Source organism: Gavia stellata, chromosome 5, assembly GCF_030936135.1.
Source record: "Gavia stellata isolate bGavSte3 chromosome 5, bGavSte3.hap2, whole genome shotgun sequence".
Classification (NCBI taxonomy): Eukaryota; Metazoa; Chordata; class Aves; order Gaviiformes; family Gaviidae; genus Gavia; species Gavia stellata.
The window spans coordinates 61,843,758-61,871,755 of NC_082598.1; the positions used below are offsets into that span (position 1 = coordinate 61,843,758).

Consider the following 27,998-nt stretch of genomic DNA (forward strand, 5'->3'; position numbering starts at 1 on the left):
GCCTGTTACTTGACACAAAGGCGGCCTTCTGCTCAGGATAAGCAGAGGTTTAAAAACCACTAGAAGATTTTTATTAAGGGGTGAGAGCAAAAGAAGGGAGCGATTGCAAGAAAAAGCGGAGGGCAACCAAATATCTGTGCTGTGGATTGAGGGCAGATATCTACACTTTCTGCTTTACAAGCTGGATGAGCAGGGAAGCAGGTTTTCCCCAGGTACCTCGGTCAAGCTGATTACAAAGGTTACAAATGACTGGAAAAAGCTTAGAGGTCCTGGGACAACCCAAAAAACCTCCAAACCTCAGTTTGTCAGGTGCTTGAAATGACATTGCTCAAAAGCTGGTGCTGGGAAGACATTTCCCTGTCAAACTCAAGCATGTACAAGCCAGGAGAGACAACCCCAAATTCTGAGCTTACACCCTAGGACTTTTAAGCCAAAAGCAAATAAAACCCACAAGAAATAATAAATAGTATGGATTTAAGCTTTTCCTCACTGTGCCTCCAAGTCTTCAGGAACTGTGTTTTAAAGCCTCTCTTTCCACTTAGAAATGCAAGAAGACTTTTGTACTTTTAAGTGGAACTGAAAATCCTGCGATCACAGAGGCTGAGGCTCTGGAAAAACCCATCACTGAGCTCAACAACACGGTCACTAGTGTTGACAGCCCTGAAGTTTAACTTCAGAGAGTGAAACGTAGAGCCCGTCTTTGTGAAAATTTCTATTTTTTGGAGGGCATTTAGAAAATGAAGAAAGCAGAATATAGCCCCAGACGCCTGATCCCCCAGTCATCTCGTTACAAAGTCCAGCTGCTGGACTTTGCACTGGAGCAGATGAGCACTCACATACTCTGTCCTACCAGCTCTGCCGGAGATAACCTCCCGCAAGGAGGTTAATGATAAGTTGGGAACGGGAACATCCTTAAACAGCCACAGTGCCTGGGCAGCTCAAGCCTGTTCAAATTCACGGCACCACGAATTAGAGCCATACGTTTTACGTATTCGTGGCGTACACCAGACACATGCACAGAAACGCTGTGACAGCTTGAGTTGTTCGGTGGGAGAACTCATATTTGAAATGGCATGTCAGGTTTTGATTAAATTGGAAATTAAGCAAGCCAGAAACGACATGCCCTGGGGGTGCAGAGATGATAAGCCAGTTTCAAGACAAATGGACAGATCTTTAGGTGGTGCAAAGAGCTGCAACTTCCCTGCCTTCAGCAGGGCTTCACCCTTCCATGCAAGCTGTGGATCTGGCCCTCTCCAGCCTGGGACAGGACCGGAGATACAAACGGTAATGGACTGCATTCAGTTGGGAAGAAGCCATTGTGCAGGGAGGCAAAAATCGACACTTTACAGTGATTTCTAACACAACACAGGGATTTGCAATGCAGCGATGGGCCATCAGCAGCAATCCTTATCCGTGTCGGCCTCCTCTCTCAGTTGCCGGTGGACTTCTTTACTAGGGGCAGCTGGGCAAAAAGGGAGAGACAGGAAAACAGCAGATACCTGGCGTTACCCTCCGACCACCAGAAGCTGGTAAGGATCTTCAACTCTCTTTATAAAGTTCATCCCATTCAGATGCTTTTCTGAACTAAAATAATACGATTCAGTGAACTGATGCATCTTACATTTTCATTGGGTGCGGGACAAAGGAGAACTTAGCAATTCTATCATAATCTCCCCAAGCTGATGATCATCTACCAAAATTTCATCGATCTCATCTATAACAACCTCCTATTGAGTAGGAGGTCTCCAAGATGAAGAAATTAGGGTCATTTAAGGTCAACAGTCCTACTGCTCAAATTTTAGCTAAGAAAATTGTCATGGACAAATTAATGCACTGGAACCATGGGAACTGATCAGTATGTATAACCAAAGGAGAGGTGGCTGTCAGATAGCGATAGAGTAGACACACTCTGATGTCAGCAAACCCTTTTTGATCTGGTCCACATCTCCCAGTTTCAGACCAAAGGTCCTGAATTCAATTTAAAATACTATCAATACAGCATTAACATGGAGAGAAAAGAGCAGGTGATAAGCTTACTGTGGGGTGCAATGCAAGGAGAAAATATCACGACCATCTGAGGATGCAAGCTATGACTTAGCTAGAAAACAACGAGCATCCAAGCATTCAGGAGAGACTGGGGTTGGAGAAGGAGGGCCCCACGACATCGAGCTTTCTTTCAGAAAGAAATTCAGCCCACCTCAGGAGGATGCAGCGCCTGGATCCATCCCTGCCTCTCATTCAGAGAGATACCCTGGAAAGGCACCAAGGCTAATTTTTAACCAAAGTCATCTGAGCTTAGCTCTCCAACAAACGATGGCCTCATAAAAAAGGCCATATTCAGAGTGAGCTCTGCTGGCCACCTCTCTGTCATGCCTCTACTCCTGGCATTTGACATTTGCAACCACATCACGCACGTCTCAGCTCCCCTCGCTGGTTTGTTGTTAGTGGGATGCACCCAACCATCACAAAATCTGGCACACGATGCACCCCCTGCTAAATGCCAAGCCCTCCGTGGAAGCCTGAAGGTGAATCTCAGCCCTTGCACCTAGCAATGCAGATGAAATACACACCTTCATCTCAGTGTGTAATTAAACACTGGCCAATCCTAGTCAACTTTGGATATCAAATGCAGCTAGGGTGAAACACAAAGGCTTGCTCCCCACGCACAGTTAAGGCGTTGATTTTTGTATAGACAAATACATCGCCACCGGGCGTAGTTACAAAGCCTATCCTAACATGAGATTTATGAAGATAAAAGATTCCATCCCAGAATTGCAAATAAATAAATCACCTGCTAATTCGCTTGGCGCGCTTGCTCCTTTTCCCCCAAAGCAAAATGCGGGATGCGTGATTGATCTTCCTACTCAGTGATCAGCAAATTTAAGACTCCCTGGTCAGTTTGGCAAGGACTGACAAGATTTTCCAACATTTCCCACCTGCAGTGGAAAGTTATGAGCTATGGAAAAGGGCAGAGTATGAAACAGCCACAAAATAGCTATAGGGCCAGCTAGAAAGGACAGGGAAAATTCCTTGTTAGCCCCCCTCTAGGTAGCCAAACAACAGTTTCTCCGCTTGGTCTAAATACACAATGAGTCCAGGGTAGAGGGCTCAAATCAACAAGAGCTTTACGTTGCTCTGGCAGGGCTCAGGGGCCATAACGTGAGTCCAGACCAGTGCCGGTCAGAAAAACCTGCCTGCCAAAGGAAACTGTGATGTGCAAGGATCTGTTTTTATTATGACCCAGGACAAAAAGCTGAAATTTCTAAAGGTTTGTGACTTTCAAACAACGTTGACTCAAGGGTCACTGAGTCTTTCATTTCCATACAACTAATTCTTTTTTTCCTTGGGTAATACTAAATTGTGCCATGATAAACATAATAAAACAATAATATAACAACAATTTAACATCACTGATGACAACAGCACCATCCAAGAGGCTTATTTTGATACTTTCCTGCCAAAAAAGGACAAGTTCCCACAAAATATTTTGATTTTATATCAATGGGACATTTTCCAACCAAAAAAAAAAAAAAATCATTCTATTGACAGTTTTTTGGTGTGCTGTAGTGTAAACGTACAGTTTTCTACATCTAAGCCCCAGGGTGGTATAAAAACCCTTCAACCTTAATAGAGGAGGAGGCTGAAAGCAGTGGTGTCCCAACTGTCCTCATTTGCTGCCTCGATGACTCGTCTCCTGCCTGCAAAAAATCTGCCTCTGAATTTCCATCAGGCTGATGCTCTCTCCTCTTAAAAGCAGTGACTGTACTTGGGAACATCAGAGGTTGCCTAACAAATCACAACAGTCTAACGGTGTCAGAGTTAGGACTGAGTCTTTGCTTTGCTGCAGACCATACAAAAATTGGCTAATTCAGGAAACCTGCCCATTCCCTCGCAGTCCTGCTGCCCCACTTTGGTTTGGTTTAGGCCTTTTTCTTTTCCCGTTAAGCTTAGTATTGATGGTGTCCAACAGAGCCAAGGACCTTCGCTGCTCTGCCAAGCCCAACGAGTCTGGCCTAGAGGATCCTATGGGAGGGAAAATAGGTAAAGGGAGAGAAACGTATCAAGTCCTTATATTGTATTTATTTGGAGTGATGTGTGGAATCAGATTAATTAGGTCTGCATAACATCTTGACATCTGAGTAGAGGCAGGGAAGCCTTCCAATGCTTGTCTCTCTCAGAACATGTGCATTGCTTGGGACAGCTTCATCCAAGGAGAAAAAAACCCCTCCTCTGTCTGTAAAGCTACTGAGTACGCCCCTGTCTTCCATGACAATAAATGTATATTTAGTTAAATCACCTTGGCAACTGAGCCAGCTGGCAAACCCTCCTTTTTCAAATATATCTAATCAACGTGCAAATATCTACCAATACATACACACACGCACACATATATAGAGCTATCTAAAATGTGCACAACTTACTGTCGATAGTATTTCCTCCAGCAGTAGCTTCAGACAACTCTATGCTCAGTGTTTGATTTCAGCTGCTAAAAGATGAAGTCTGAATATCAAATAGGCCTAAATAAACATCTCGGAGATGCAGGTATGGCTTTTACCAAGCCAGCAACCGTCTCACGGGCCCTCTAGATGTCTGCTCATGAGAACCTCCCTACAGAAATGAGATGAGGTCTCTCTGGAGAAGAGTCATTTCCCTGGGACACGGCCATTGACTTCAAGTAGGGTTTTTAATCTGCTGAAATTCAGAAACGGGGCTAACTTTGACCTTGAAGCACTGCCCATACAAAAAGCACCAGTGTTTTTCAATAGATAATGAAACCGGCTATATAAAAATCCAGACTGACAAGATGAATTTTTTCTTTAATGCTTTGAAATTGCCTGAAAGGTTTTCTTTTCTAATAACTGGATCCAGTTTTCAGGCATTCAGTACAACAATCTTTATGTTGTTAATAAACACATTTGTCTGATGAATATCTCTTGGTAATCTTGCCTGTAATTCAGGAAACCCAAGCACAGCCGAGATAAAAATATGCACATACTAAAAGCTCAAATTGAAGGAAAAAAAAAATCAATTCAAAGTTAAATTACCCATCTTAAATTTCAGTATAAAGGCTACTAGAAATACTGAGTTCTTGAACTTCAATTAATCTTTAGCTATTAAGCCAGAAGGGAAAAAGATTCTTCAGAGTATCAGATGGGAAGCTGCAAAGAGCTCAGATCAGCTGTGGACGGACGTCACCATCGCTTAAACTCCTGTTCACGGCTCTGTTGGGCTGGTTAACTCATGCTTGTCTTAGACTCCTTCGGGTTTCTTTTTTCCAGGCATCTGTGTGTGACCGCCTGCATGCGTGTGGCATACATTTTCCAGCTCCACTTCTCAAGGATTAATTGGCAGAAGTGCTTGTCATGGTTAAGTAATTTTATTTAATTTGCACTGTGTGAAGATATTTGGGCAAAAGGGAAAAATAATTAAAATTTAATTACTTTTTTTCCCCCTTTATAATGAGAAACAGTTGCATTCCTTGGAGACTCAGCTGGGGATAGAACATCACTCAGTTTTATTGTTAAATATGCAATAATGAAAAAAAAATAAAAAGATCAATGATCAATCTCTTGTAGTAGAGGAGTGACAAGCCCAGGATAGGTAAACCAGATCTCTGGAATCAACGACAACTGAAGTTTATAAAGATACTGAAGGGACAAGATAACATCAACATCCCATATGGAAACATCCAAAGGACTTTCTTACAGGTTTCTAAACAAAGAAAGAAGGAAATAAATACTTTCACTAAAAGGCTCGAAGATGTCTTTTCAATGAGTCACGCCAGCTATGGGAAGTGCCATCTCTAGTGATAGGCCTGAGTCTCTGCCGTGCACGTTAAGGGGTTTCATAAAACTTGACAACCTCTCCTTTTTTCAAATCTCAGGCAAAAATACTGCTTTGTTTTCTATGGTTTCCAAGTGGAAAGAAAGGCTGCCTAAGCCCTCCTCTCCCCTTGATGTCATCTCTCCTTATACACAGCCATCAGAAAAGGGTTTGGCTTCATTAAAAAAATACCGGGAAAGGGGCAGAGGAGCCGAATCAAGGATCTACTGGAGATGTATTATTATTATTGACAGCTCCATGATAAACGGAGCCTCTTCTCCTGGAGTCCCTGGCACTGTGCTATGTCCATCTTCCAACTACTACTGTTTAAAGACCTAACCTGCAGCCAGCCACAAGTCTCGCATTTTCCCCGGCTCCCTGTTTGATACCAACAGCCTCAGACATTTTTCGACACGACCCACAATGGCTACCAGGCAACCCCTGCGGCAAGATGCACCCACAGAGGTGTGCGGGCATTCTTGGTGAGCCGTGGGCTACACGGTAGTAGATAACCTCCCAAAATGCCAGTGCCTCTGCTCCCTCAAATGATCCTCCCCTCAATGGCAAAGAAGGCGCAACAGACTCCTCTAAGCCCCTCCAGCAGGGACATAGGTCACATCGCAAAGTGACTTTGGAGGAATCAGGTTAGAACCATGATGCTACAAAGGGCTCTGCAGTCCGTGCACAGGAGCAAGAATCACGTTTAAACATCATGTCAGCAAGTTGTGGATAAACCTCAGGTATGCACAAGCCCATGTCTGCTGCTTCTGTATCCACAAGGCTTCCAGGGAAGATGAATTAAAGAAACACACCGATGCATGCTATATTTTTAATGATTATGCCTTTTGCAGATTAAAATCAGCTTTGAAATCAGAGTAGGAAGAGGACAGCAAGGTCACTGTAACAAAACCTTTATCTGGAGAGGACCAGCTTTTATGGCTCTGCATCTACTCACTAAAGCAAAGACATTCATCACTGATAAACGTCAACTAACTGCAGACAAACTTTTCACATCATTTCCCCCCAACCTAGAAGTCTTAATCAGGGGGAAATTTAATGAAACACATAAAGGCCGCGGTTCAGCAAGGCGATGCTTACCACCTTCGATGTGCAAATCAGGTTGCATGGAAATCAGCAGCAGAAAACTCTCGTTGGCACTACCCTACACCAGCTAGCCCCAAAGACATTTCGGAGTCATTTTGGCTAATTTGATTTGAATCTTTTTTCTTTGGTTACAGCTGATGCATACACTGTCAAACTCTGTTGGGGCGATGACTTCCAAAGGTACACAAGATTATCGTGATCACAAATTACACCATAAAGGGATGAGAGGACTTCCCTAGCCTGCCTTGATCCGTGCTCATTTTAAGGTTTCTTCTCTCCAATGAAAAAGTGAGAAAGAGGGGGTAACATGTCTGTTCTCACAGTGCTGAATCTAATGAAGCCACAGCTTTGATAAGCCTCTCTCAGGTGGTCAATAACCATAAAGAAATGCTTGAAGGTGAAGTTTATCCAAAATATCACAAAACATGGTGTTAGAAGGAAAAAATCATTCTGACAGCATAGTATTTCAATTTGAATTAAGACATTTTTAGTGCAGCCAATTTATATTTGCATATTAAGAAAATTACAACCTCTTTCCACCAGAAGTTGACATGAGAAACCTGGTGTAACACCGCTCTTAATAAAATTAATAGTTATTTACCAAAGTGCTTCTTGTATCCTTTACAGTTCACTTCCTTGCAGCATCATCTCTTTTTATCCAGTGTAAATACAGGCTCCTTTAAAAAGGGGGTGGGAAACAAAAGGCAAAAAACCTAAACCAACAATCAGAAAAGCCATTTGGAATTAAATCTTCCAATACCTTATGGAAAAAACTGCTAGAATGAGTTTTTGCCCTTTCCAATGGACAGATGTTCTCATCAACGAGAAAATTAGAACTTGATGACAAACTCCAAGGTTTAAATGTCACTCCCTACCACTCTGACTCAAATAAAAATGGAAGTGGCATTAAGAAAGCAGTATGCAAGCTCTGCAGACTGGTAATTTCTTCTAATTAAAAAGCAGAGTTTACAGACACATTTAGTGACACTTATCATAAAGTACACATCTGAAAGTAGAGAAGACTTTTGTGTTTTTAGTGCCCGGAAAGCTATTTTCTCATTGCCAGTGAATTATTGGCTTTCTCTTTTCTTGTCTATTCAGGAATTTCCCACTCCATGTTAAAAGTTTCTAACACCTTTAAAAAAAAATAGTATCTCAGCCCTAGCAGTAACTCCCACAGAAGGCAACCTCCCGAGCACCAGCTGAGCAAGGTGCAAAGAGTGCAGTTCAAGAAGCACGGTTTTGACTTTTTACGGATGATGCAAAAAGGCACAAAAAGGCCTTGCTGACCAGGCGGTACAACCAAAACATTTATAATGCAAATATTACTTTACCTCTTTTATACCGGGAGAGAATATCCACCCAAGAAACGCGCTCTGTGAAGTGACGCACTGATTGTCTGTGTGCCTTTCTCGAAGGTATGCTTTAGTTAAAGTCAAGTCATTAGGCTCGGTACAAGAGGAAGCGGATGAAATCCAATTGAATGCATTACAGAGGTCAGAGTAAATGAGCTAATGGTCCCTTCTGGTCTTAAAAAATCTATTAATCTAATTTAATTCTCTGTTCTATTCTTCATACCAAAGTCAATTTAAACTCATTTATATGAAAAGAACACATTACGGCAGCCTTACACAACACACCATGTTCTGACTATGCAGTTTTAGGCTGCCCAAAAGCTTCATTTACTTCCCACCGAGCTCAGGAGGAGACTTTGTTTATCCATAAAGAGAGCTCACATTTACAAGCAAGGCACCAGGCAGAGGCACCTCTCCCAACACAACGTTGGACGAATTTGCACCTTAAACTATACGAATCAACCAGAAACTTTCCAGAGCACTTTCCACCTTGGCTTGGTTTTTGGGTGCTGGCGCTCCTCACTCATCCTGATACTTGCCGCGGTGAAGAGCCCAACGCTTTTATCAACAAAATCTGTTCCAGTCACTCCAAGGTTATTTCCTGCGAATAACTTGTAACGTAATATTGTACCAAAAAAACCTGGCAGTCACTGTCCAGTGAGAAAAGCAAGCACTTATGTGGAGAAGGCCAAAAATATTCATTACTGTTAGTCCCTCCAGTGTATACATAGGATCCCATCAAGCAAATGTATTTTATTACCTCTCCCTCAAAAAAAAAAAAACCATTTCCCCTCTTTTTCTTCTCCACACAGCCTTCCCTCAGTACTTCCCTCCTCCTGGAGCCTCAGGGTTCACATGAACATTACCAGTCATTTGCTTAGTTCAGCAGGACAAGAGCACAAAACATCACACGAGCTCAGGCTGATTGACCTTCGTGAACCACAGCATCCTTCACGCATGCCTTGGATAGAGGGAATAATTTAACACAGTCAGAGAGGCAACCGAATTTGAGGCCAAAAGACGGAGGCTCACAAAAGCTCTTCTTCACACGGTACGTTGGAAAGATCCTACAAATGGACTAAGGACTTCTTCTCTGCTGGCATATCTACACTTGACACCACCTTTACTTCTTCCCTCTGCCTGCAGCATGCAGACGGCCCTTTCCCCGTCTCCGTCCTAAAGATTGACAGATGAAAAAGAATTGCAGAGCTGCCTAATGCCTCCTCTCTCCAGTGGCTGTGTTAATTTATTCCAGCTATTTGAGGGAAGCATGAACGGCAACCCCAGTAAGCCAGCTCAGACTGGTATAAAGGCAGCTGATTCTCCCATCTTCTGTCGTGGCCAGTGTATAACTTCATTAGTTTTCAGCTTTGATGTTTCTTTGCTTTTTTCCCCCCACTCCCTTTCGAGTCTCAAGCAGCTGGTACTTTGTGAGAACACAGAACCGAGGAGCTACGTAACATGAAACACCCAGTTTGCTTATTCAGTGCTGGTCTTTTTAAACCAAATCCCATGTTTCAGTGAAATTTGCCTTAAGTCCCGTTTCGTCTCAGCACATTTTAATCAAGCAAAAATCCTATTTACAGTGATGAAATCCTGTTACAGCAAACAATCACTACGTTGTTTCAAGGGACACATCTCTTTCACCTAAGCCTTCATCATCTGCTTTGCTCTCCAATCATGAGCACACCCTGAAAAAAACAAGTCTTTTCAACATAAAAATGTAGGGCAGGCACTGTGACTCAAATTCATATGGATATTCACTATTTGTTCCAGCTTACAATTTATATTTATGTGTCCTCTTTGGATGCTTTAGACACGTATCAGGAGGTCAAAAAGCCTTTCACCGGCAAAATGCAATTCCTTCCAGAGCAAACAGAAATTCACTGTGGACTCGCTTCTGAAGCCCCTATTCCAAAATCCCACCAACTTCAGAGGATTTGTCTGAATAACGGCTGAGCTGAAACTCCAGGCACTTTGGGATTTTGTCCCAGAAACTTTTTGATTATATCAACCTTTACTCATGCATACCTGGCAGACTGACCCAAAAGAAATGGATGATGCTTTATTCTTGTTTTTTTCACAACCCAACTCCCTTGATTTAGCATAGTTACTAACGCCAAAATGCACTTCAAGAAGGTGTGCTTCAAAGTGCCTCTTAACTCTTTTTTCTGGGATCTACCTACCTTCCCCTGTCAGGTTGTTGACAGCATCGCCAACTAGCATTTCACAGCCCTTCATTGCTGGTCCCATTTCTCCCAGAATGCGGAGATCTTCAAACTAGCTACCAAGTTCGTTTTGGTGCCTTCAACCTAAATTCCCTTCCTATAAGCAACCCACAAATCCAACCCTACCATGAGAGTTCAGCTGGATTCCGAAGATAAGGTTGACCTTTCCATTCCTCGCGTATACCTTGGAGACTTTTTATCAGCACAGTTATACCTTAGGTGTCTGGAAAGTTGACTTGCAGCCACATCTGAAGGACGCAGGGATGCTAAGGGCATCACCACGACTTCCTGAAGTGAAGGGAAGGCTCCATAAAGCCTCCCTGTAAAGGTTCAGGAATTTCGTAGCTTACTCCTAAAGAGCTTTTTACCCCTCTTTAACCTGAGTATCAAGGCCAGCAGTACAAAGGGCATCTAGTGAGTCCTCTGCTTGTTTTGACTCTAAAGCAGAGTATGGCAGGGCATCCACATCTGCTTTCTTGGCTTTATTGGGTAAAAAAAAAAAAAAAAAAAAAAAGAGAGAAAACCTGGCATGGCAGCACTGCAGAGTGCTGGCGGCGGCGAAGAAGTTAATTAGCAGCATTGAACTAGACTTCAGGAGACGAGTCTTAATAAGTGCTGCTAAAAATATTACAGTAGTCATTTCCAGAACAAACACAATCAGTGGCAGACGAGTGAGGAGAGTGATCCAGACCCACGAGCTGCCATGGTGGAGGAGTTTTCAGTGGGGAGAAGGAATAAAGGCTCCTCATTATAAAACTACAGTAGCAAAAAACCAAGCTGGCATGTGAAGAAAGGCTATGGGACCCCACGTCCCAAGCCAGGCTAGCGGCTCTGCAGCCAGGCCGGAGCAGACCTGCAGGGAGCAGAAGGCATTTGTACCACATAGGGCCAGCCTTGAGGAACCAGGTGCACAAATATAATCTAAGCTGAGAGGGTAACGCCTTGAGAAGAAGCCTGGCAGGTTATAATCCTGTTTTGGGGTGGGAGGAGAGGAGCTGGCAGAGGCAACAGCTCAAAAATGGACCATCCTGGAATCTTTTGCCAGGCTAAACCCCCAACCCTGTGCAGACCCCCATCGCTGCACACAAGCCAGCAAAATCTGCTAGCCGAGGGATAAACGATGCATTCGTCGCTAAAAACCACGTGTAAAAATCCAACGCTCAAAAGCTGTCTCTAGTACATGATGCAGTCCCTTCCTCCTGCAAAAGGCAGCCTCGGACATTTGCTACGCAACACGTCTCGCTCCCTGCCTCCGGCAAACGGCTCAGACCCAAAGGGCCGGTACGCTCCTCGCGGGGTTTGGTGCAAAGTATTTGCATCAGACTGATAAGCTGTGGTGGATATCAGCGTGACAACCCGGTGGTCTTGAACTTAATGAAACGACAATTAATCACAACTCCAGGCTGATTCCTCAAGTCGAAGAGCTCGCTGCAGAAGAAGCAAAGCTGCTATCGCAGTTAATGCTTTTTTCCCTATGCAATTACCCCGCTATCTTCGGCGGTACATCCCATGCTCGCTGCCAGCAACAGCCGCCTCAGCTTTTCAGACGTGTTCTAGGCAAGGTGCTTTCCCCCTCCTGGCGTTTGACAGGATTACAAAGTGCCAAAGTCTCTGGCCTCCTTTTGTTTTGAAGCTTAAAAGTGAAGTTTAGCCTAAACCATGTCATCTCTTGCTCCCCTTCCTCTGCTTCAACCATTCCGGCTGCCCAGCAGCCCGGTGCCCAAGCACTCCCGCATGCAAGCCGGCGGGAACAGGACCCCAGCCCATGGATATTGGCTGTCACTTCATGGCACGTAGGTCTTACAGCAGATTCCCGTTTGGTTTGCAATGGGAACAACCCATCTCGAAAGAGGATAGGGCAGTATCCCGGTTTAGCTCCCGGATGGGTTAGGTCTGCTGTACCATTTTCTCAGGTGGGTTCAGATAGGTGCCTCGTGGTAGGAGCAGTGACTCAGGGAAAGGAGGGCTCCTCCACCTCCGTTTGGTAAGGCTATCTCCTGTTCCACAGTCCTACCAAGAGAAGTACATTTTTATTGAGGAGGAGGGAGCAACCACGCATTTATTCACCCAGGAGAGGCACTGAAGATACTCCCGCTGTGCTAACCAAGCACTATTAATATTTATGAAATGTTCCACAAAGGGCGTGTTTTGAAGCTGAGGAATCTTGCACTTTTTCAGGATTTTTTGTAAGCAGGTAGAGGAAAGAGCTCAAACTCCAGCCTTCCTGACAAAAAGCAGAAATCCCTAATTTCAGAAAAGCGTCCAGTGGTGCAATACTTTTTTAGCATTTTTTTAATCAAACGCTGCTTTGCAAAGAGGGAAAATTTAAAACAGGATAAAAATGAAGAGAGTGATCAGACCTCAAAATGGGGAGCAAACGCAATTCTGGATCCCAGCATACCCCAGGTAGGTGAAATATCCTCCTGTCCTTCAGAGCCTGAGGTACCGCCTGGCCAGCAAATGTAGGTTGAGATGCCAGCTTTGTTATAAAAGACGAAGAATCTCCGTGCTGCCTGCTTCACCTCCAAACTTAGACTTGTCTTTCTATCTTAAATAGCAAAAAGGGACTGAAATATTTATAGAATAAATGGGACACGCATATATGGGCAAATATTAGAGGAGGAAAGCCAGGGCCCCAGTCACGATTCGTGTCTAGCAGAGGCTGCTGAAAGCAAACGCCACTCTCTCCGAAAACCTCCAGCAACACTGTGCAACCAGCAGCTGTCACTGTAAGCAACGGAGAGGAACAGGCGCGCGAGAGCCGGGGATGCTTCTAGACGGGAGGAAAGCAACTGGAAAATAAAAACACAGGAGAGGCCGCGATAAACACTCAGCAGCTCCCTAAAAACGGCCCTTGTCCGCCAGGAGAAGCCGCTCATCAAAAAGGCTCAGCTGGCCTTTTAAAACGCAGCCCGAATGCAACTTCAGATACACTCAGCGCAGCTTCGCGCGATGGGCTCTTGAAGCAATGGCACTTCATACCCTGTGCGCGAGTGGGATTTCAGATTCGGCAGGCAGCCCTTTTGACGTGTTTCCCAGGCGAGGAGGCAGGGCGTTAACAGCGGGCAGCGCAGGAAGCCGCTTCCAGCTACCTATTAGCACGTGATGGCTTTGAAACGTTCAAGATCCTCTGCCCACTATGCACATTACTCAGCTGTCAAAGGAAAGGCCTCAGATTTATGATGTGAAAATTACATTTTAACGAGGTGTCATATGTGTTTAAAGTTCTTATTCATCACCATACTGCCACATCTTTTACCCAAGACACAAATGCGCTTAATTAGCATATTATAAGGACAGAGGGTTCACCTTATCTGCATTGTAAAACTGCTTTAGGAAAAAAAAACCAAACCCAACCACCCTTGCTGAATAAAATGGTTGCAATCCCGTCATGAAAGCATCCCACAATATTTAACAAAATGTGGAGGATAAAAGTTTGACATGCACCCTCTGAGGTTTTTAAAATATCACAGATACGGATGGAAGCTTTGTATCACATTCGATTACCGAACCGGCAAGCCACAGTGTTAATAGGCAATCTGTGGAAGGCACTTAAGCACAATGAGGCTGTATTAGAAGCCCTGTATCATATCACTGTCTTCCTTTTGTATTGGGCGTATTTATTTATTAACTTCATATATCTATTAGACACCCCATATTGTAACGCCTGGGTCTCCTGGACATAATTTAAAAGGGAAGAACAGAACATCTCCTCTTAAGTAGGGCATCTGTATTTCCCACGTCACTGGGAAGGGCTGCCAGGACATCCAAGTCCCAGACATGCACAGAGGGGTCCTTATCCTTGTTCAAGTCCTCTTGTGGACTTCTTCACTGATGAGCTATGGGACTGGCTCCGGTCCCCCACCCCTGGTCTAAATGCTCAGCCAGCACATCCCGAGCCTGCACGCGAGAGCCGCTGGCACTGGCGTGGGGCACCTCAGGCGTTTAAAAGACAAAACTTTCTTCTTCTGGTCTCTCTGCTGCCCAAGAACCCCTCTCTGGTGCCCAGCCAGGAGCCACAGCCGCCGGAGAGGTGCAGAGACGCAAAGCCGGGAGAGGCATGTTTGTATGCAGCACGGCGCCGGGAAGCAGGATGGGAGCACTTTACCTTTTTGGAGAGGAGGATTTGTTGATATTTTCTTGAATTTGTTTATGCAGACTGTATCACAAGTGGGTGATGATTAAAACAGGTAACTCTGGTGAATATTAAGACTGATTAGGTTGCGGAAAATTTTTCATTCTGTTGATACAGCCTTTTGTTTCCCTCTCCGTGCATGTCTAGCGGGGCACATAAAAAAATAACAACCTGAACACTTTTCTGGCTTCGACCTCTTGAAGAATGTGCTGGAAAACACTCCTAGAGTTGCAGAGCTATTCTCACTATCACTTGAAACTAGCAAACTCAAAAGGAACTACAAAGAAATAACCCAAAAGCTCAGGAGTATTTATCATAGAATCATAGAATTGTTCAGGTAGGAAAAGACCTTTAAGATCATCGAGTCCAACCACTAACCTAACCCTGCCAAGTCCACCACTAAACCATGTCCTGAAGCGCCTCATCCACACGTCTTTTACATCCCTCCAGGGGTGGTGACTCCACCACCTCCCTGGGCAGCCTGTTCCAGTGTCTGACAACCCTTTCCATTAAGAAGTTTTTCCTAATACCCAATGTAAACCTCCCCTGGCCCAACTTGAGGCCACTTCCTCTTGTCCCATCACTTGTCACTTGGGAGAAGAGACCAGCACCCACCTCTCTGCAACCTCCTGGAGAAGCATCCTCCAAAAAACTCATATAAAGGCCAAACAGCTCAAAGAAAATACACTTCAAAGGCTTTTGGTATATCCAAGTTCACTTCTTCAAGGTAGACATTAATGACAGGTTTCTTGGGATTTGCAGGCACTGAGGAGTGTTTGCTTTCAAAACCACTTTTGGGATAACTGAAACCAACCCCAGACAAAAGGAAAGGAGAATTAAACGGGGCAAATCCTTACAATGCAGCTTTTCCCATTTCTGAGAAAAATGAACAATTGGTTTTAATTCAATCAAGAGCCCTGAATTGCCTCTGGATCAGTTGAATCCAGTTTTTGGGCCTCACTGAAGACGTCAGAATATTTTGTCTTCCCTGGTACCTTCAGCAGCTACACAAGCTGAGCGCAGAAACTCTTGGGTTTGACACCCATTTACTCTGAGGAGTAAAAGCCCATTTTTTCACACAGTGGGCGAGAGAAGCTCTGCCATAGTGAAGATCTCAAATGTGTACCAAAACTACATGCACAAAAAGACCTTTAATTAAAACTCACAGAAAATGTTTAATCACTGTGAAGAGCGAGAGGATGTGATCCCTGCTCCACCTATAAGCTAAGTGACTCCTGCCTCCTCCCTGGATGGTTTGGGAAAAGACTGAAAATGTTTGATTCTAAGTGAACTGGAGCCCTCAGCACCTGTTTTTTATTTTAGATATCCTTGAAAGGTATGAAACCAGAGATTTCAAATATGTTTCAAATATGTTACTGGCTATTTAGGTAGGTAAATATATCACTTTTCTTGTTACGATCAATTTTTGGTTTTAAGAGGTCTTCTCCTAAAACTTCACTCTTAATTGTTTTTTAACAACCAATTTGTTCGACCCATCAATTTTACAATCTTTCTTTTATTTTTCTAATTAAGACGATATTGTTTACATATTTTGCTACTCAAACTGTAACCCTATGGAAAACAGCTGCATTGAATGTTGCCTCGCTCTAAACAGAGAAACACTGGTGATTTTGGAAGAGAAAAGGGGAAACACATATCCACAATCCACTCTGTTAGAAAATAAACAACTAAACAACCAAACAAAAATATCGTTGGTCTGCACTGCTTTCCTAGCATTGCATCGGCTCCTGTTCTGCTTTTTGGTGGAGGAGCTGGGTTTAAGCCAGCCGTATATTTACTATTATATATAAAGCAATGCAGCATGAAATTTGGTGCTAACCAGAAAATGTGTTGCACTGAATTTGGAAGAAAAGAGAGTCACACAGACGTGGTCTCCCGGCCCCTCACTGCAAAAAAAATGCTGTCAAGCAAGTGTTTGCTCACCCATTCAATTCAAAATCAGTGCTTCTGTTTGACTGACTCGTAAAACGATGTTCCCACTAATAAGGCTGTGCAGGTAACGGAGCAGTAAACTCCCTCTGCAAAGGTATTGCTCTTCACTTTGAACTGCCTTGGCCCATTCGAGCTGTCTCATCGAGAATTTCACTCGCTGTCAGAGCAGTCCTCTCAAAAGTCCTCTAAACCCATAAAATAGTGGGGTAATGGGATCCGTATGTATTTCTACCAAAAAGGAAATCCTGGCAATTTTCAGAGAAGAGAAACGCATGTAAAATTCAGCTTTGTGCCCGCATTACAAAGCCATCAAAAATTGCACGAAAGGAACATCAGAGAAAGCTCACCAGATCCCTGACCCCGGCTTAACCCTCTCGTGTCCACCACCCAAAGCCAAAAACTGCTTCAGCTTTCCACCTGAGCTATTTTACATTCTCATCCAAACATGAGTGAAATTAAAGGGACTTCAAACCGGAGTGACACAAGGACAAATCAAACCCTTGCACCCCACAGGCCTTCAGCCCTCCGCAAGGTTTTCACCTGCTCTTCTATCGCACCAGCTTGGACTGGGAAAAAGGGGAGAACCAGTTCCTTTTTTGTAGGAAAGTACAAAATCTGTGTTTTCACTGATTATGTGGTGGTTTGGTTTTTTTTTTATTAAAGATGCTATTACTGACAATGGTTCACCACGTGAAAAAGCGGCAGTAGAAAGTCTGCGGCAATACCTGGAAATAATTCACTGAAAAGGAGAGAAACTCCGTGAAATAGAAGGGATGCAATTGATTTTCGCTTCTCGGGGATAACCAGTAGCTCACAAATCGCTCTGCTTCACTCCACCACTCAGAAAGTACATGCTCATCATTAAGTTGGGAGAATGAGAACTATTACTTCATTTTTTGCTCATCTGAGATCTTGCAGAGGTCAACATCACTGAAAACGTCCCTGCTCCTCTCTTCACAGTCACTCGGTTTTGTTCATCTGCGTCTGCAAGATTTCCTCCTCCTCTTCCTTACCTTTGAGTATAAAACCGAGAAATTCACTGCCATTTTCCTACTTTTATTCCACCCCTCCCTGGATTTTCATATCCACAGTTTCCTTCAGCATCTCTTGATCCATTTTTTATATGGATAACAGGCTGCACGCAGGAAACCTCTCAGCAGAAGAAACCTCTCGACTTCTCTTTTGCAACCTGAAGACCTGAATCCACTCACCCACTTCTGAGTTTCTGATTAACAAAAAAGAATGTTTTGGGAATAGCCACGTGACGAATCAAAGAGGTCCAAATTATATTAATTCTGCCTTTCCTCTTCCTTCTTCACCCTTTCTGAAGTACACAGCCCACCACAGGAACTACCTGATAACTATGACTAAACTGCATACAGAATCACAGAATCACTAAGGTTGGAAAAGACCTGTAAGATCATCAAGTCCAATCATTAACCCAACCCCACCATGCCCACTAAACCATGTCCCACAGTGCCACGTCTACACGTTCCTTGAACACCTCCAGGGATGGTGACTCCACCACTTCCCTGGGCAGCCTGTTCCAGTATCTGACAACCCTTTCCATGAAGAAGTTTTTCCTAATATCCAATCTAAACCTCCCCTGGTGCAACTTGAGGCCATTTCCTCTTGTCCTGTCACCCGTCACTTGGGAGAAGAGACCAACACCCACCTCACCACAACCCCCTTTCAGGTAGTTGTAGAGAGCGATGAGGTCTCCCCTCAGCCTCCTCTTCTCCAGACTAAACAACCCCAGCTCCCTCAGCCGCTCCTCATCAGACTTGTGCTCCAGACCCCTCACCAGCTTCGTTGCCCTTCTCTGGATATGCTCCAGCACCTCAATGTCCTTCTTGTAGGGAGCAGTAACCATTTCAAAATGATCGAGCAGATGCTGTTTTGAACTTCTTGCACCATCATACGAGTTGGACCACAGTCTAAGCTAAGCCACGTTACTAATAAAGTGGCAATTGTGAACATAATACTTGCAAAACGATGAAGTAGTTGATAAAGTTAAGTGAATATAACCCAACGAAATAATTACCGGCATAATTTCCAACAGGAAAAAAGGTGGAAAAGCTGGGAATCCTCTGGGGGCCAGATTCTCCTCTCTTAGAGGAAGTATAGCAAGTCATAGTAAGTCATGAAATGCTTTAAAAAAAAAAAAGCACCTTTAAAGAAAAGAAACCATCAATTCGGAGGATTTTGTTGTCGATTCCCCTCCTGACTCTAGACACGCACTTGTGGGTGCATGCTCACGTATACAATTAGCAGCGGCTTCCCTAAACAGCCCAAACTCCTCCAACTTAATGGAACGAAGTCATTGAAACCAGCTGGCAGTTTTCCCCCGGCTGTTTGCAGCAACAGCATCTTCCACGCTTTGTTTTGCCAAAATTCCTGCAAAAGGGAAGATGACCTGACGTACGGAGGAAAATTCAATTAAGGAGAAAAGAGTGCTATCCCTGTGATGTGAACAAGAGCGTGGACATTTGGAGACTGTTTCAGGTTAGTTACGGGTAGCACGCTCCTTTCTCCATTTCATTTCAAACTAAGATAAAAAATATGCATGTATTAATGTCTGAATATCCATCATAGGTCTCGGCGTGGGGCTTAATTTACAGAAACACAGGCAGATCAGTAAGACAGGAGTGTACTTCAATTTCACACCCTATTTGCGAGAAAAATGGAAATCCCGATTCAGATTTTGGCTCGGTATTAAAACGCTTACCTGCTCTGCTGTCCAGTGGGCCAAAATCCAAGGAGTATTTCACGACGTGATAGTTGTTCCATACGTAAAGGAGGTTGTCCCGGGGATTATAATCCACAGCAGCAATGTACTGGTAGGAGTTTGGAAAGGGCACATCCACCATGCTATCCTTGCTTTGGTCAGTGTTATATATGTAGTCTATTTTATTCCCTGTGGCTTCATTGTCGTCATCTTCATACACAGATTTCACCACGTATAAAATCCCGCAGATCATGAAGGCGTTAGAAGCCGACCTCTTGTCATAGGCAGTATCCCACGTCCCTTCAATCCTTAACGTGTAAGGGTTCAACTGGCTAATAACTATTTTGCCATTGTTTTGTTCTGTTGCATAGATTACCCACAGCCCGTTCTCATCCACAGCCAGGTCTATATCAGACTTGCCTCCCCAGCGGTAGGGAGAGGTGTCATGGTAATTCGCATTAGCTATGATAGCCTCCCCGCTTTTTATCCTTGTCCGCAAGTCAAACTTGACTATGTTCCTGGTTCGTTCCTTGTTGAAGAACAAAGCCCCATCGTACACCACGAACCCCGTGCCGTCCACCCGGTGCGGGAGTTTGTAGGTCGTGGTTGGCCTCCCGGCAATGAAGTCATCCTTGGAGGAGTACTCAGTCAGCGTGTCCGTCCGATACGGCGTCCAGGGCATGTAGTATATCTTGTCGGATGCCTGCAGAGGGTCCTTGCACCAGGCACCAGACTGGTGGTCAGATTCGAATAAGTGTTCACTCTGGTATACTCCTTTCAGCAGTCCAGGGCAAAGAAAAACTGTTGGAGGGGAAAAGAATTTAAAACAAAAAAACAAAGTCAATGACAGTCCGGGGGTGGTTGGCCCAAACATCTCAACAGCTTCTAGTTCTGAAGCAGAGGACATTCGAGATAAGAGGAAACCCAAGAGCGACGCCTTGTAGCTGGAGACTAGCCTTCCTGCCGGCCATGTCTCTAGAACAAGATTTGCTCCACCGAACTGATTTTTTGTTCCCCCTGCTTTTTCTATCAACTGTGGCTCATTTTCTTATTGCTTTTCAAATCTATTTTTACAGGTGTACTTACTTGGACCACTTGCCTTTGTAAACTCTGAAATGAATATGTGCCCCCAAAGGATTTCTGGGTTTGTATTTCCAGATTGTATTCTGCAGTGAATCTGCACCTACTAGGTAAAGGGGTAAACTCCCGGGGAATTGATCCGCATATTTATTTGAACAGCCCAAAGAAGAGTGGCCTAGAAATGGAAATAAGAGAAAGAAATTCCCATCCTTACAGCCCAAGCGATATTAAATATTTAAAGGGTACCAATCGCAAAGCAGAGGCAAATCCCTTCACAACTCAGAGGAGCATTTAAAGCAAAGGGAGCGGGGGGGAACACCCGTCTACAGATCTGTAGTATAACTAGAAATGAGGCTTTCAAAGCTGCTACAGGACACACGGAACATGCAGTCCACACAATTAAAAACGAATGACGTATGGATGCTGAAAGGAAAAGACAAGGAAGGAAGGAAGGAAGAAAGGAAAGAAGGAAGGAAAAGAATAAAGTTCACTGGAGAGGAACCCAAGGTCTAGATTTTAATCAGTTAAAAAAATGTCCTGTTAAATATAGTAGTAATTCAAACTTAAAAACATATACCTTCTATTGTTACATGAAAGGAGCACAGAGGAGTGGTTTGACTAACTGGGGTGCTTTGCTGCTCAGACTTCAGGGGGGCTGAGAGGGGCCAGGGCACGCCCAGCGCCCAGGAGGAGGCTTGGCCGGCAGCCGGCTGACCTTGGCATCACGGGAACGCCAACGCCAAGAGGCCAGCTGGCTGGGCAGGGAGACAAAGAGGGATGCTCCGGAGCAAAACTGGCTTGCTAGGCCCCCGTCATCCCCGGCAGCACCCTCTTGACCTCGAGGTGCTGCACACGCTTCGGGAGGGAGAATATTTGTTCGTTATTTGTATCACTGGCCTCCGTGAGCATGAGTAGTACAATAACCATGATGATGGGATGGGCAACAGGGAGGCGTGAAGAGGTATCCCACCACACGCTTCTGGTAGTGCGGGGCTGGCAGATGGGATCCCGCGTTCACGCTCCCTGCTTGGAGCGTAACCAATTATTTTCGGAAATGCAGAAATTGGTAATATCCTCTGGAGAGCGAGACGGGAGGAAAATCAGATTTAGTAACTGGTGTAAAAGCACATTGCTCTACTGGAGTCTAGGTAACCACCCAGAGCTGCTGATAAAGGGGTGCCGTTTCCAAGAGGCTTTTATGGCATAATTAGATACACTTATGCACACACATATGTATGCACACTTTGCAAATTCTTTGGGGCAGGAGAGGAGTGAGTTATCTAAACCTTTGAATAGAAATTGAATGAAAAAAAGTGGCACTGGTAAAAACTTTTCAGCAAAAATGAGTTATCTGGTGAAGTTGAGCAGCAGAGATACTAAATAAACTTTAACAAAAAAGTAGTGAGAATTAATGACAAAGTGTTTCAACTAAAACGTTAAACTGTTAAATAACTTAGCCTATACATAAGTTATATATATATATAATTTGAAAGGTATTTAATTACCTTTTTGTTCCACTTCTATTGTAGAGAGAGAGGTAAAGAGAGAAAGGAGAAAAGAGAATAGATTAATGGTACTGTATTGGCCAGGTACTTTTCTTTACCTCTTTCACATGAAAAGGAAGCTTTATTAATTTACTTTAGTATGTGAACATTTTATACATATATAAAAAGCCTTTCCTCTGATATACACTGGATAATATGCAGACAAGCAGAACAAAATACAGATAAATTTTAACTTTACAAATATCTTTAAGAAGGAAAAAAACCTACACCCCAACACTTGGGACATCCCAAGCCCCCTGAACTATTTGAGATCCCTTGTCAGCAGCAGCCTTGGACTAGTTTCATAGAGCAAAATGAAATACCCATACACTGAAATATGGCTGATACAGATTTATGTATAGAATAAAAACTCCAGGGAGAAACTTTATAGAAAATACATCTTCAGATATTCCGCCAAAACCCTGTAAAACAGAAATCCCTACTTTAATCAGGAGAATATTCCCTTATGACACGAATAGAGAACTTAGGAGAGACAAATGAAGCACATCGGTGGATGTTCGCAGAGTCCTGTCCTATGTCTTGGAGAAACAAGCTTTAGTAGAACTTGGAAAAAAACATTTTAAATATTGTAATACTTCTATAAGATCCCAAAGACTTATAGTGTTAATGAGTTAAAAATATCTAAGCGCTATTTAAAAAGCCCAGCCCCAGAACTTGCTGGGTATTTTTCCGTGAATTATTCACCATGCACAGTAACGCTGCCGAAGAGGCTGCGTCCCTTCGGACAAAGCCCCTTGCAGCCAGAATAAATAAACGCAGTGCACTTCTTAATTGCTAACTGCTCAGTACCCGTTTCTCTAGCTAATAACCTCCTGCAAGAGGCCTCGGGGGCCCTCATCCAGAAGCGTCCTGCAGTCGTGGCACAGACCCATTCTTCTTCCAGCGTGGTGGGGCCCCAAACAGCTTCTGCACCCCCAGCCCTGGGCTTCGCTGGTTCTGCGGGGCCTCTTCCCTGAAGGTGCGGGAGAAGACAGGCCCCATAAAATATCATTGAGGGAGAAGTGAGAACTTGCCAGGAAAACAGTATGGTTTTGACAGCTGAGAGATCTCTGTTCAGAGAAGCGAGACGGGAATGCAAAGGTATGCACGCGCGCTTTGTTTTTGCTTGCCCAGAGTTCACTCTGGCCCCTTCCAGACCGAGCCACTTGCCAAACGACTGTCCTCCGGTGCTGGGACTGCAAACCCCTTTGCATTCAAAAGTCTCATTCATTTGGATGGGGCTCAATGGAAGAACGATTTCAGGGTAAGACTGCAAATGCATTGGCTAGACACGGGGATCTACACTTTGCCACGCGGGGAGGCGTACATCTGGAGCCAAGTGTGGCTCCTGAAATTAGTGTTTCCAAATTTAAACAGCCTTTTTTATCCGGGCTTTGATTCAGGCGCCTTTCTACCTTATAACAGGTTAGGGTTAAAGGCAAAAGTTTTCACCGTGCGGCTGTCAGGGCTCTACGGAGCAAAGACGACGCCTTTCAGTGCAAGCACCTGGTTTTGCAAGGGGAAGAGCCAGCAAGACTAGAAGGCACCAGACCCAGCAACTGGAGAAACCCACACAGCAATTGCTGTCCCCGTCCCAGGCTGTGGCTGGCCACAGCTAAGGAAGGTATTCAGAGGAACATTAAATGTCCCTGGCAAAAGCAAGAAAGCAACATGACACATCCCCAAATGATTCTTCTGGCTGATGGTATACTGTACCTCTGGCAGCAGAAGGTAGTAATTTACATTTCCAAACGAGCAAAAGCTTTTGTAATGCACTCGAACAACAGTGTGATATCGTAAAGCAGGAAGAGAGAAGCTTCTGCAGGAGATAATATATTCACGACCAGCTGAGCTGAGTGACCTGAAGCATTGATTACCCTTATCCTGAATAGCTCGTATGTGTTATTAGCGGTCAGTGCCATATCCAGCTCTCTTATAATTCCAGACACGGTACGTGTTTTGGTGACCTCCTGCATGGTGCTTTCCATTGTGTGTATCTCAAATACGTATTTCCCTCCTGCTGATTTAAGACTTAATGCTTTTGAATTTCAATAATTACTCAGCTTATATTAGGACATCATATTATTCGAACAGGTTGCATGGGAAGCTTGGAGGATTTAGCTCATTGAGCAATATTAAAAGGAAGGGTCTCATTATCCCTTCAGTTATGCAACATATCACTGCAAAACTGTCTTCATAAAGTATTAGAAGAATTTTTAAAATTTTGCCCAATTCATAGAATCATTTAGGTTAGAAAAGACCCTTAAGATCATCAAGTCCAACCGTTAACCTAACACTGCCAAGTCCACCACTAAACGATGTCCCAAAGCGCCTCATCCACACGTGTTTTAAAGAACTCCAGGGATGGTGACTCCACCACCTCCCTGGGCAGCCCGTTCCAGTGCTTGATAACCCTTTCAGTGAAGACGTTTTTCCTAATATCCAGTCTAAACCTCCCCTGCCGCAACTTGAGGCCGTTTCCTCTTGGCCTATCTCTTGTCACTTGGCAGAAGACACCAACACCCACCTCTCTACAACCTCATTTCAGGTAATTGTAGAGAGCGATGAGGTCTCTCCTCAGCCTCCTCTTCCCCAGACTGAACAACCCCAGCTCCTTCAGCCGCTCCTCACAAGACTTGTACTCCAGACCCCTCACCAGCTTCGCCGCCCTTCTCTGGACACGCTCCAGCACCTCAGTCTCCTTCTCGGAGTGAGGGGCCCAAAACTGAACACAGCATTCGAGGTGCGGCCTCACCAGCACCGAGTACAGGGGCACGATCACCTCCCTACTCCTGCTGGCCACACCATTTCTGATACAGGCCAGGATGCCATTGGCCTTCTTGGCCACCTGGGCACACTGCTGGCTCATATTCAGCCGGCTGTTGATCAACACCCCCAGGTCCTTTTCTGCGGGGCAGCTTTCCAGCCACTCGTCCCCAAGCCTGTAGCATTGCATGGGGTTGTTGTGACCCAAGTGCAGGACCCGGCACTTGACCTTGTTGAACCTCATACAGTTGGCCTTGGCCCATCCATCATGTCCAGATCCGTCTGCAGAGCTTTCCGACCCTCGAGCAGATCCACACACCCGCCCAACTCGGTGTTGTCTACAAACTTACTGAGGTTGTACTCAATTGCAGACAGTTTTACATCTCTGCGATGCCTATGCCAGTCCATAGAATTTAAATACTGCTTATAGCACAGGAGGCACCTTACCTTCCTACAGGGATCTACAGAAAAAGCCTGCATAGACAGTTATTTCTCTTAAAGTGAGATCTTCCACTCCTGCTGTTGCTGCATTGGAGCAGAGCAAGGATATTTCACCTCAATTTCCTATGCTGGTTGCAGGCCAGTGCCATTGGCTTCAACAGTGTCAGAGGCCTGAAGGAAATCAGGAACCACTTGCCAGGTCTGAGGGGAGTTACAAACAAGACCTTCCATGTACCCTGATTTTCTTCCATTTCTTCGGACGATAGAAAAACCGAGGCCGATGTGTGATCATTGGCCACTACAGCCTGACCCCCCTGCGCCCGGAGCCGAGTGATCAGGCAGATTCCTGCCACCCATTCAGAGAAATCACACAAACAAGTTAATTAAATGATCTTAGTACTGCTGGGTTGAGGCTCTGAAAATACACTCCTAATTTCTGGCACAATTAACACTTGAACAACATTAACTGCTCATTTTCTTACCACCACGTTGAGTTGCACTCAACTATTTCAGGCACAAGCACGCAGTGGCAGAGTCCTGTAGAGAGCTCTTGCCCTAGCACTGCTTCAAACCCACAACACAAAACTTCCACAAAGCTCCTGGCAAAAAATGATCTGAGTAGGGAGGATGCTAAAAGACAATTGCAAAAGTAAGTAAAAAAGTTGCACCCTGCACTTTGCCGGCTGTTTTTTTTTCAGGACAGATGTTTAGTAGCAGAACAAGTGACATCCGCTCCCTGTTCCTGTCCTTCAGAGGTCAAACTGATTTATATACAGAGACTCGGCATTAAACACATAGTTAATGACAAAATAGAAAGACTAAGAAAACAAGTTTTTGAGGCTGACCTTAGTAGCACAAGATGCGGCATCTCAGACGTGGCTGCATCTTGCTTCCACCAACCAGCTTGACCAGCCAGATGCGTGGGGAGACAAAGCCAAAAAGCATTCATAGCGCTAAGGAACCAACTAGGGAGAAACATCCCCAGAAGGCACAGCACTGGCCTTGTGCCCTGCCCTGGCGCGTGACCCACGGTGCAAGATGGTGACCATCACGTAGCTGTATCACCACTTGGCCCTGAGCCCTGCTGCGCTGGACTCGAGCAGTGAGCTCCCTCTAATGATAAAATGAAGTCTGGAAGGTGCCTTGTGCCAGGGCTCCTCATACGAGGATGGTCTGGGACCTACAGCCTTTTCTTTCTTTCTGTAATCCCTAGACTGCAAGCTCCTTGGCCAAGCCTTGTGCCAACAGCAAAGCACCCACAACTCTCTCAACCTTTGACTCGAAGGCTTCCCTATAGCACCCACAGAAAGCTCTCCCAGTTACGTGTTTCTCTCCAACACACACACACCATCTGCGGGTTTTAGGTTGAACAGGAACATGTTTGGGAAGCTGCAAACCTAGCAAGGCGCCCCAAAGTGCGCCCATATGGAGCCTGCTAGGAAACGAAGGTGCTCCTCTTTTTGGAAGACATGGCTGGGCGCTGGAGTCTCGGTGTTCCTCTACTAAAAGAAAGTTAAAATAAACAAGAGATGTGTTCAAAATTCAGGGCATCAAAGCACATGTCGATAACAGACTTCCTTTTAGCTATCACAATAGAAAGCAGTAGTCTAGGCAACTAGGCAATATACATGTGAGGGCGGCATCAGATTCACGGCACGTCCGGCGTGGCAGATCACTGACGACTGACCCCGTAGTCAGTGCTAGAGAAACTCTGTCCTCTAGGCTGCAGGCAAATCTGCTGTTGGGTAGGACGTATTCCCAGTCACGCTATTAGTAACAGGGCACATGAGGTCCTGAGCAGTTTCTCTTCACAACATCCAAAATTTAAGAAAGCGGTTGAGGTCCCCGAAGAAATGCAGCAGTTGACAGACCAGAGGCAACATGAGAGTGGGGCACAGCTGCTGCAGGAGGGTCATCAGCTTCTCGCTCATCCCTCTGGTTCCCCATCCCAGCACCCAGCCAGCGAGGCTGAAGAGGACCACACCTGTACGCGTTTCAAACCCGTGGTGCTCTACCGTCGGGAAGTGCAGGTGGTGCATAGACAGTTCCCAATGGGGAAGCACAGTTGGATGAAAGCCGAACTCTGCGGCAGCAGATCTAAAATAAATATATCTAAACCCAGGGAATGAAAATATGAAAATACTCTTCTTTTATTAATTTGTACTCAAAACACACTCAAGCCCCCACATAGGGTTTGCCAGAAGAACCGTTAGAGAGCTAGCTCAGCAGTTATATGACACAAGCTGTTTTGGCAACTTTAAGTTCAAACCGCTGCAGAAGTACCCATCTCCGCTTCGTTTTCTTCTCCTGACACATAATTAAAATGACAAAAGAGACCACATATCCAAGCTCAGCGCTCACTCTGTGCAGCACAGACGCAAACCAAAGCACATGCCACCATTCCTCTCATCCGCTTGCTCCTTCTAGGAACGCCTGTGGTCCCAGTGGAGCACGGGTGGGTGGTCACTGGACCCCGAACGCCCTAATAACAGGAACACAGTCACATCCAGTGCAGCAAGCTGGAGCCAGCAGAAGGGCAGGGGACATTTTGCCTCTAGGCAAAGGAAAAGCAACAGCAATACAGTGGGCTTTGGCCTCAGTCCCTTCATTGCAACCGTCCTCGCTACGGAAGACAGGGCGACCAGCCTCCGTCCCCATCCTCCACATCGAGCTGCCCCCAAGCCAGGATTTAGCTCCGGTCCCGTTAGCCCCAGTGAAGCACTCATTTTACGAGCTTTTAACGTGAAAAGTTCGAATACGCAACAGGGAAAGCCCTCTTGGGTCTTGGCTCAGGAGCAAGCACAGAGAATGGAAGAATTAGGTTTTCTAAGACTACTTTGC

General features: G+C 44.9%; 1 protein-coding gene across 13 annotated transcripts in view; it reads right to left on the minus strand.

Moving 5' to 3' along the window:
• Nucleotides 1–27,998, minus strand: part of ADGRL3 (adhesion G protein-coupled receptor L3) — a 275,585-nt gene that overhangs the window by 155,039 nt on the left and 92,548 nt on the right. For 9 of the 13 annotated variants that reach the window (XM_059818015.1, XM_059818011.1, XM_059818016.1 and 6 more), the window contains exons 3-4: nt 21,912–21,926; nt 19,327–20,127 (exon numbers count right to left, since the gene is read on the minus strand). In XM_059818015.1, coding sequence (XP_059673998.1) covers nt 19,327–20,127; nt 21,912–21,926 — 816 coding nt within the window. The remainder of the gene's footprint in view (nt 1–19,326; nt 20,128–21,911; nt 21,927–27,998) is intronic. The other 4 variants (XM_059818013.1, XM_059818018.1, XM_059818014.1 and 1 more) reach the window with 1 other exon arrangement.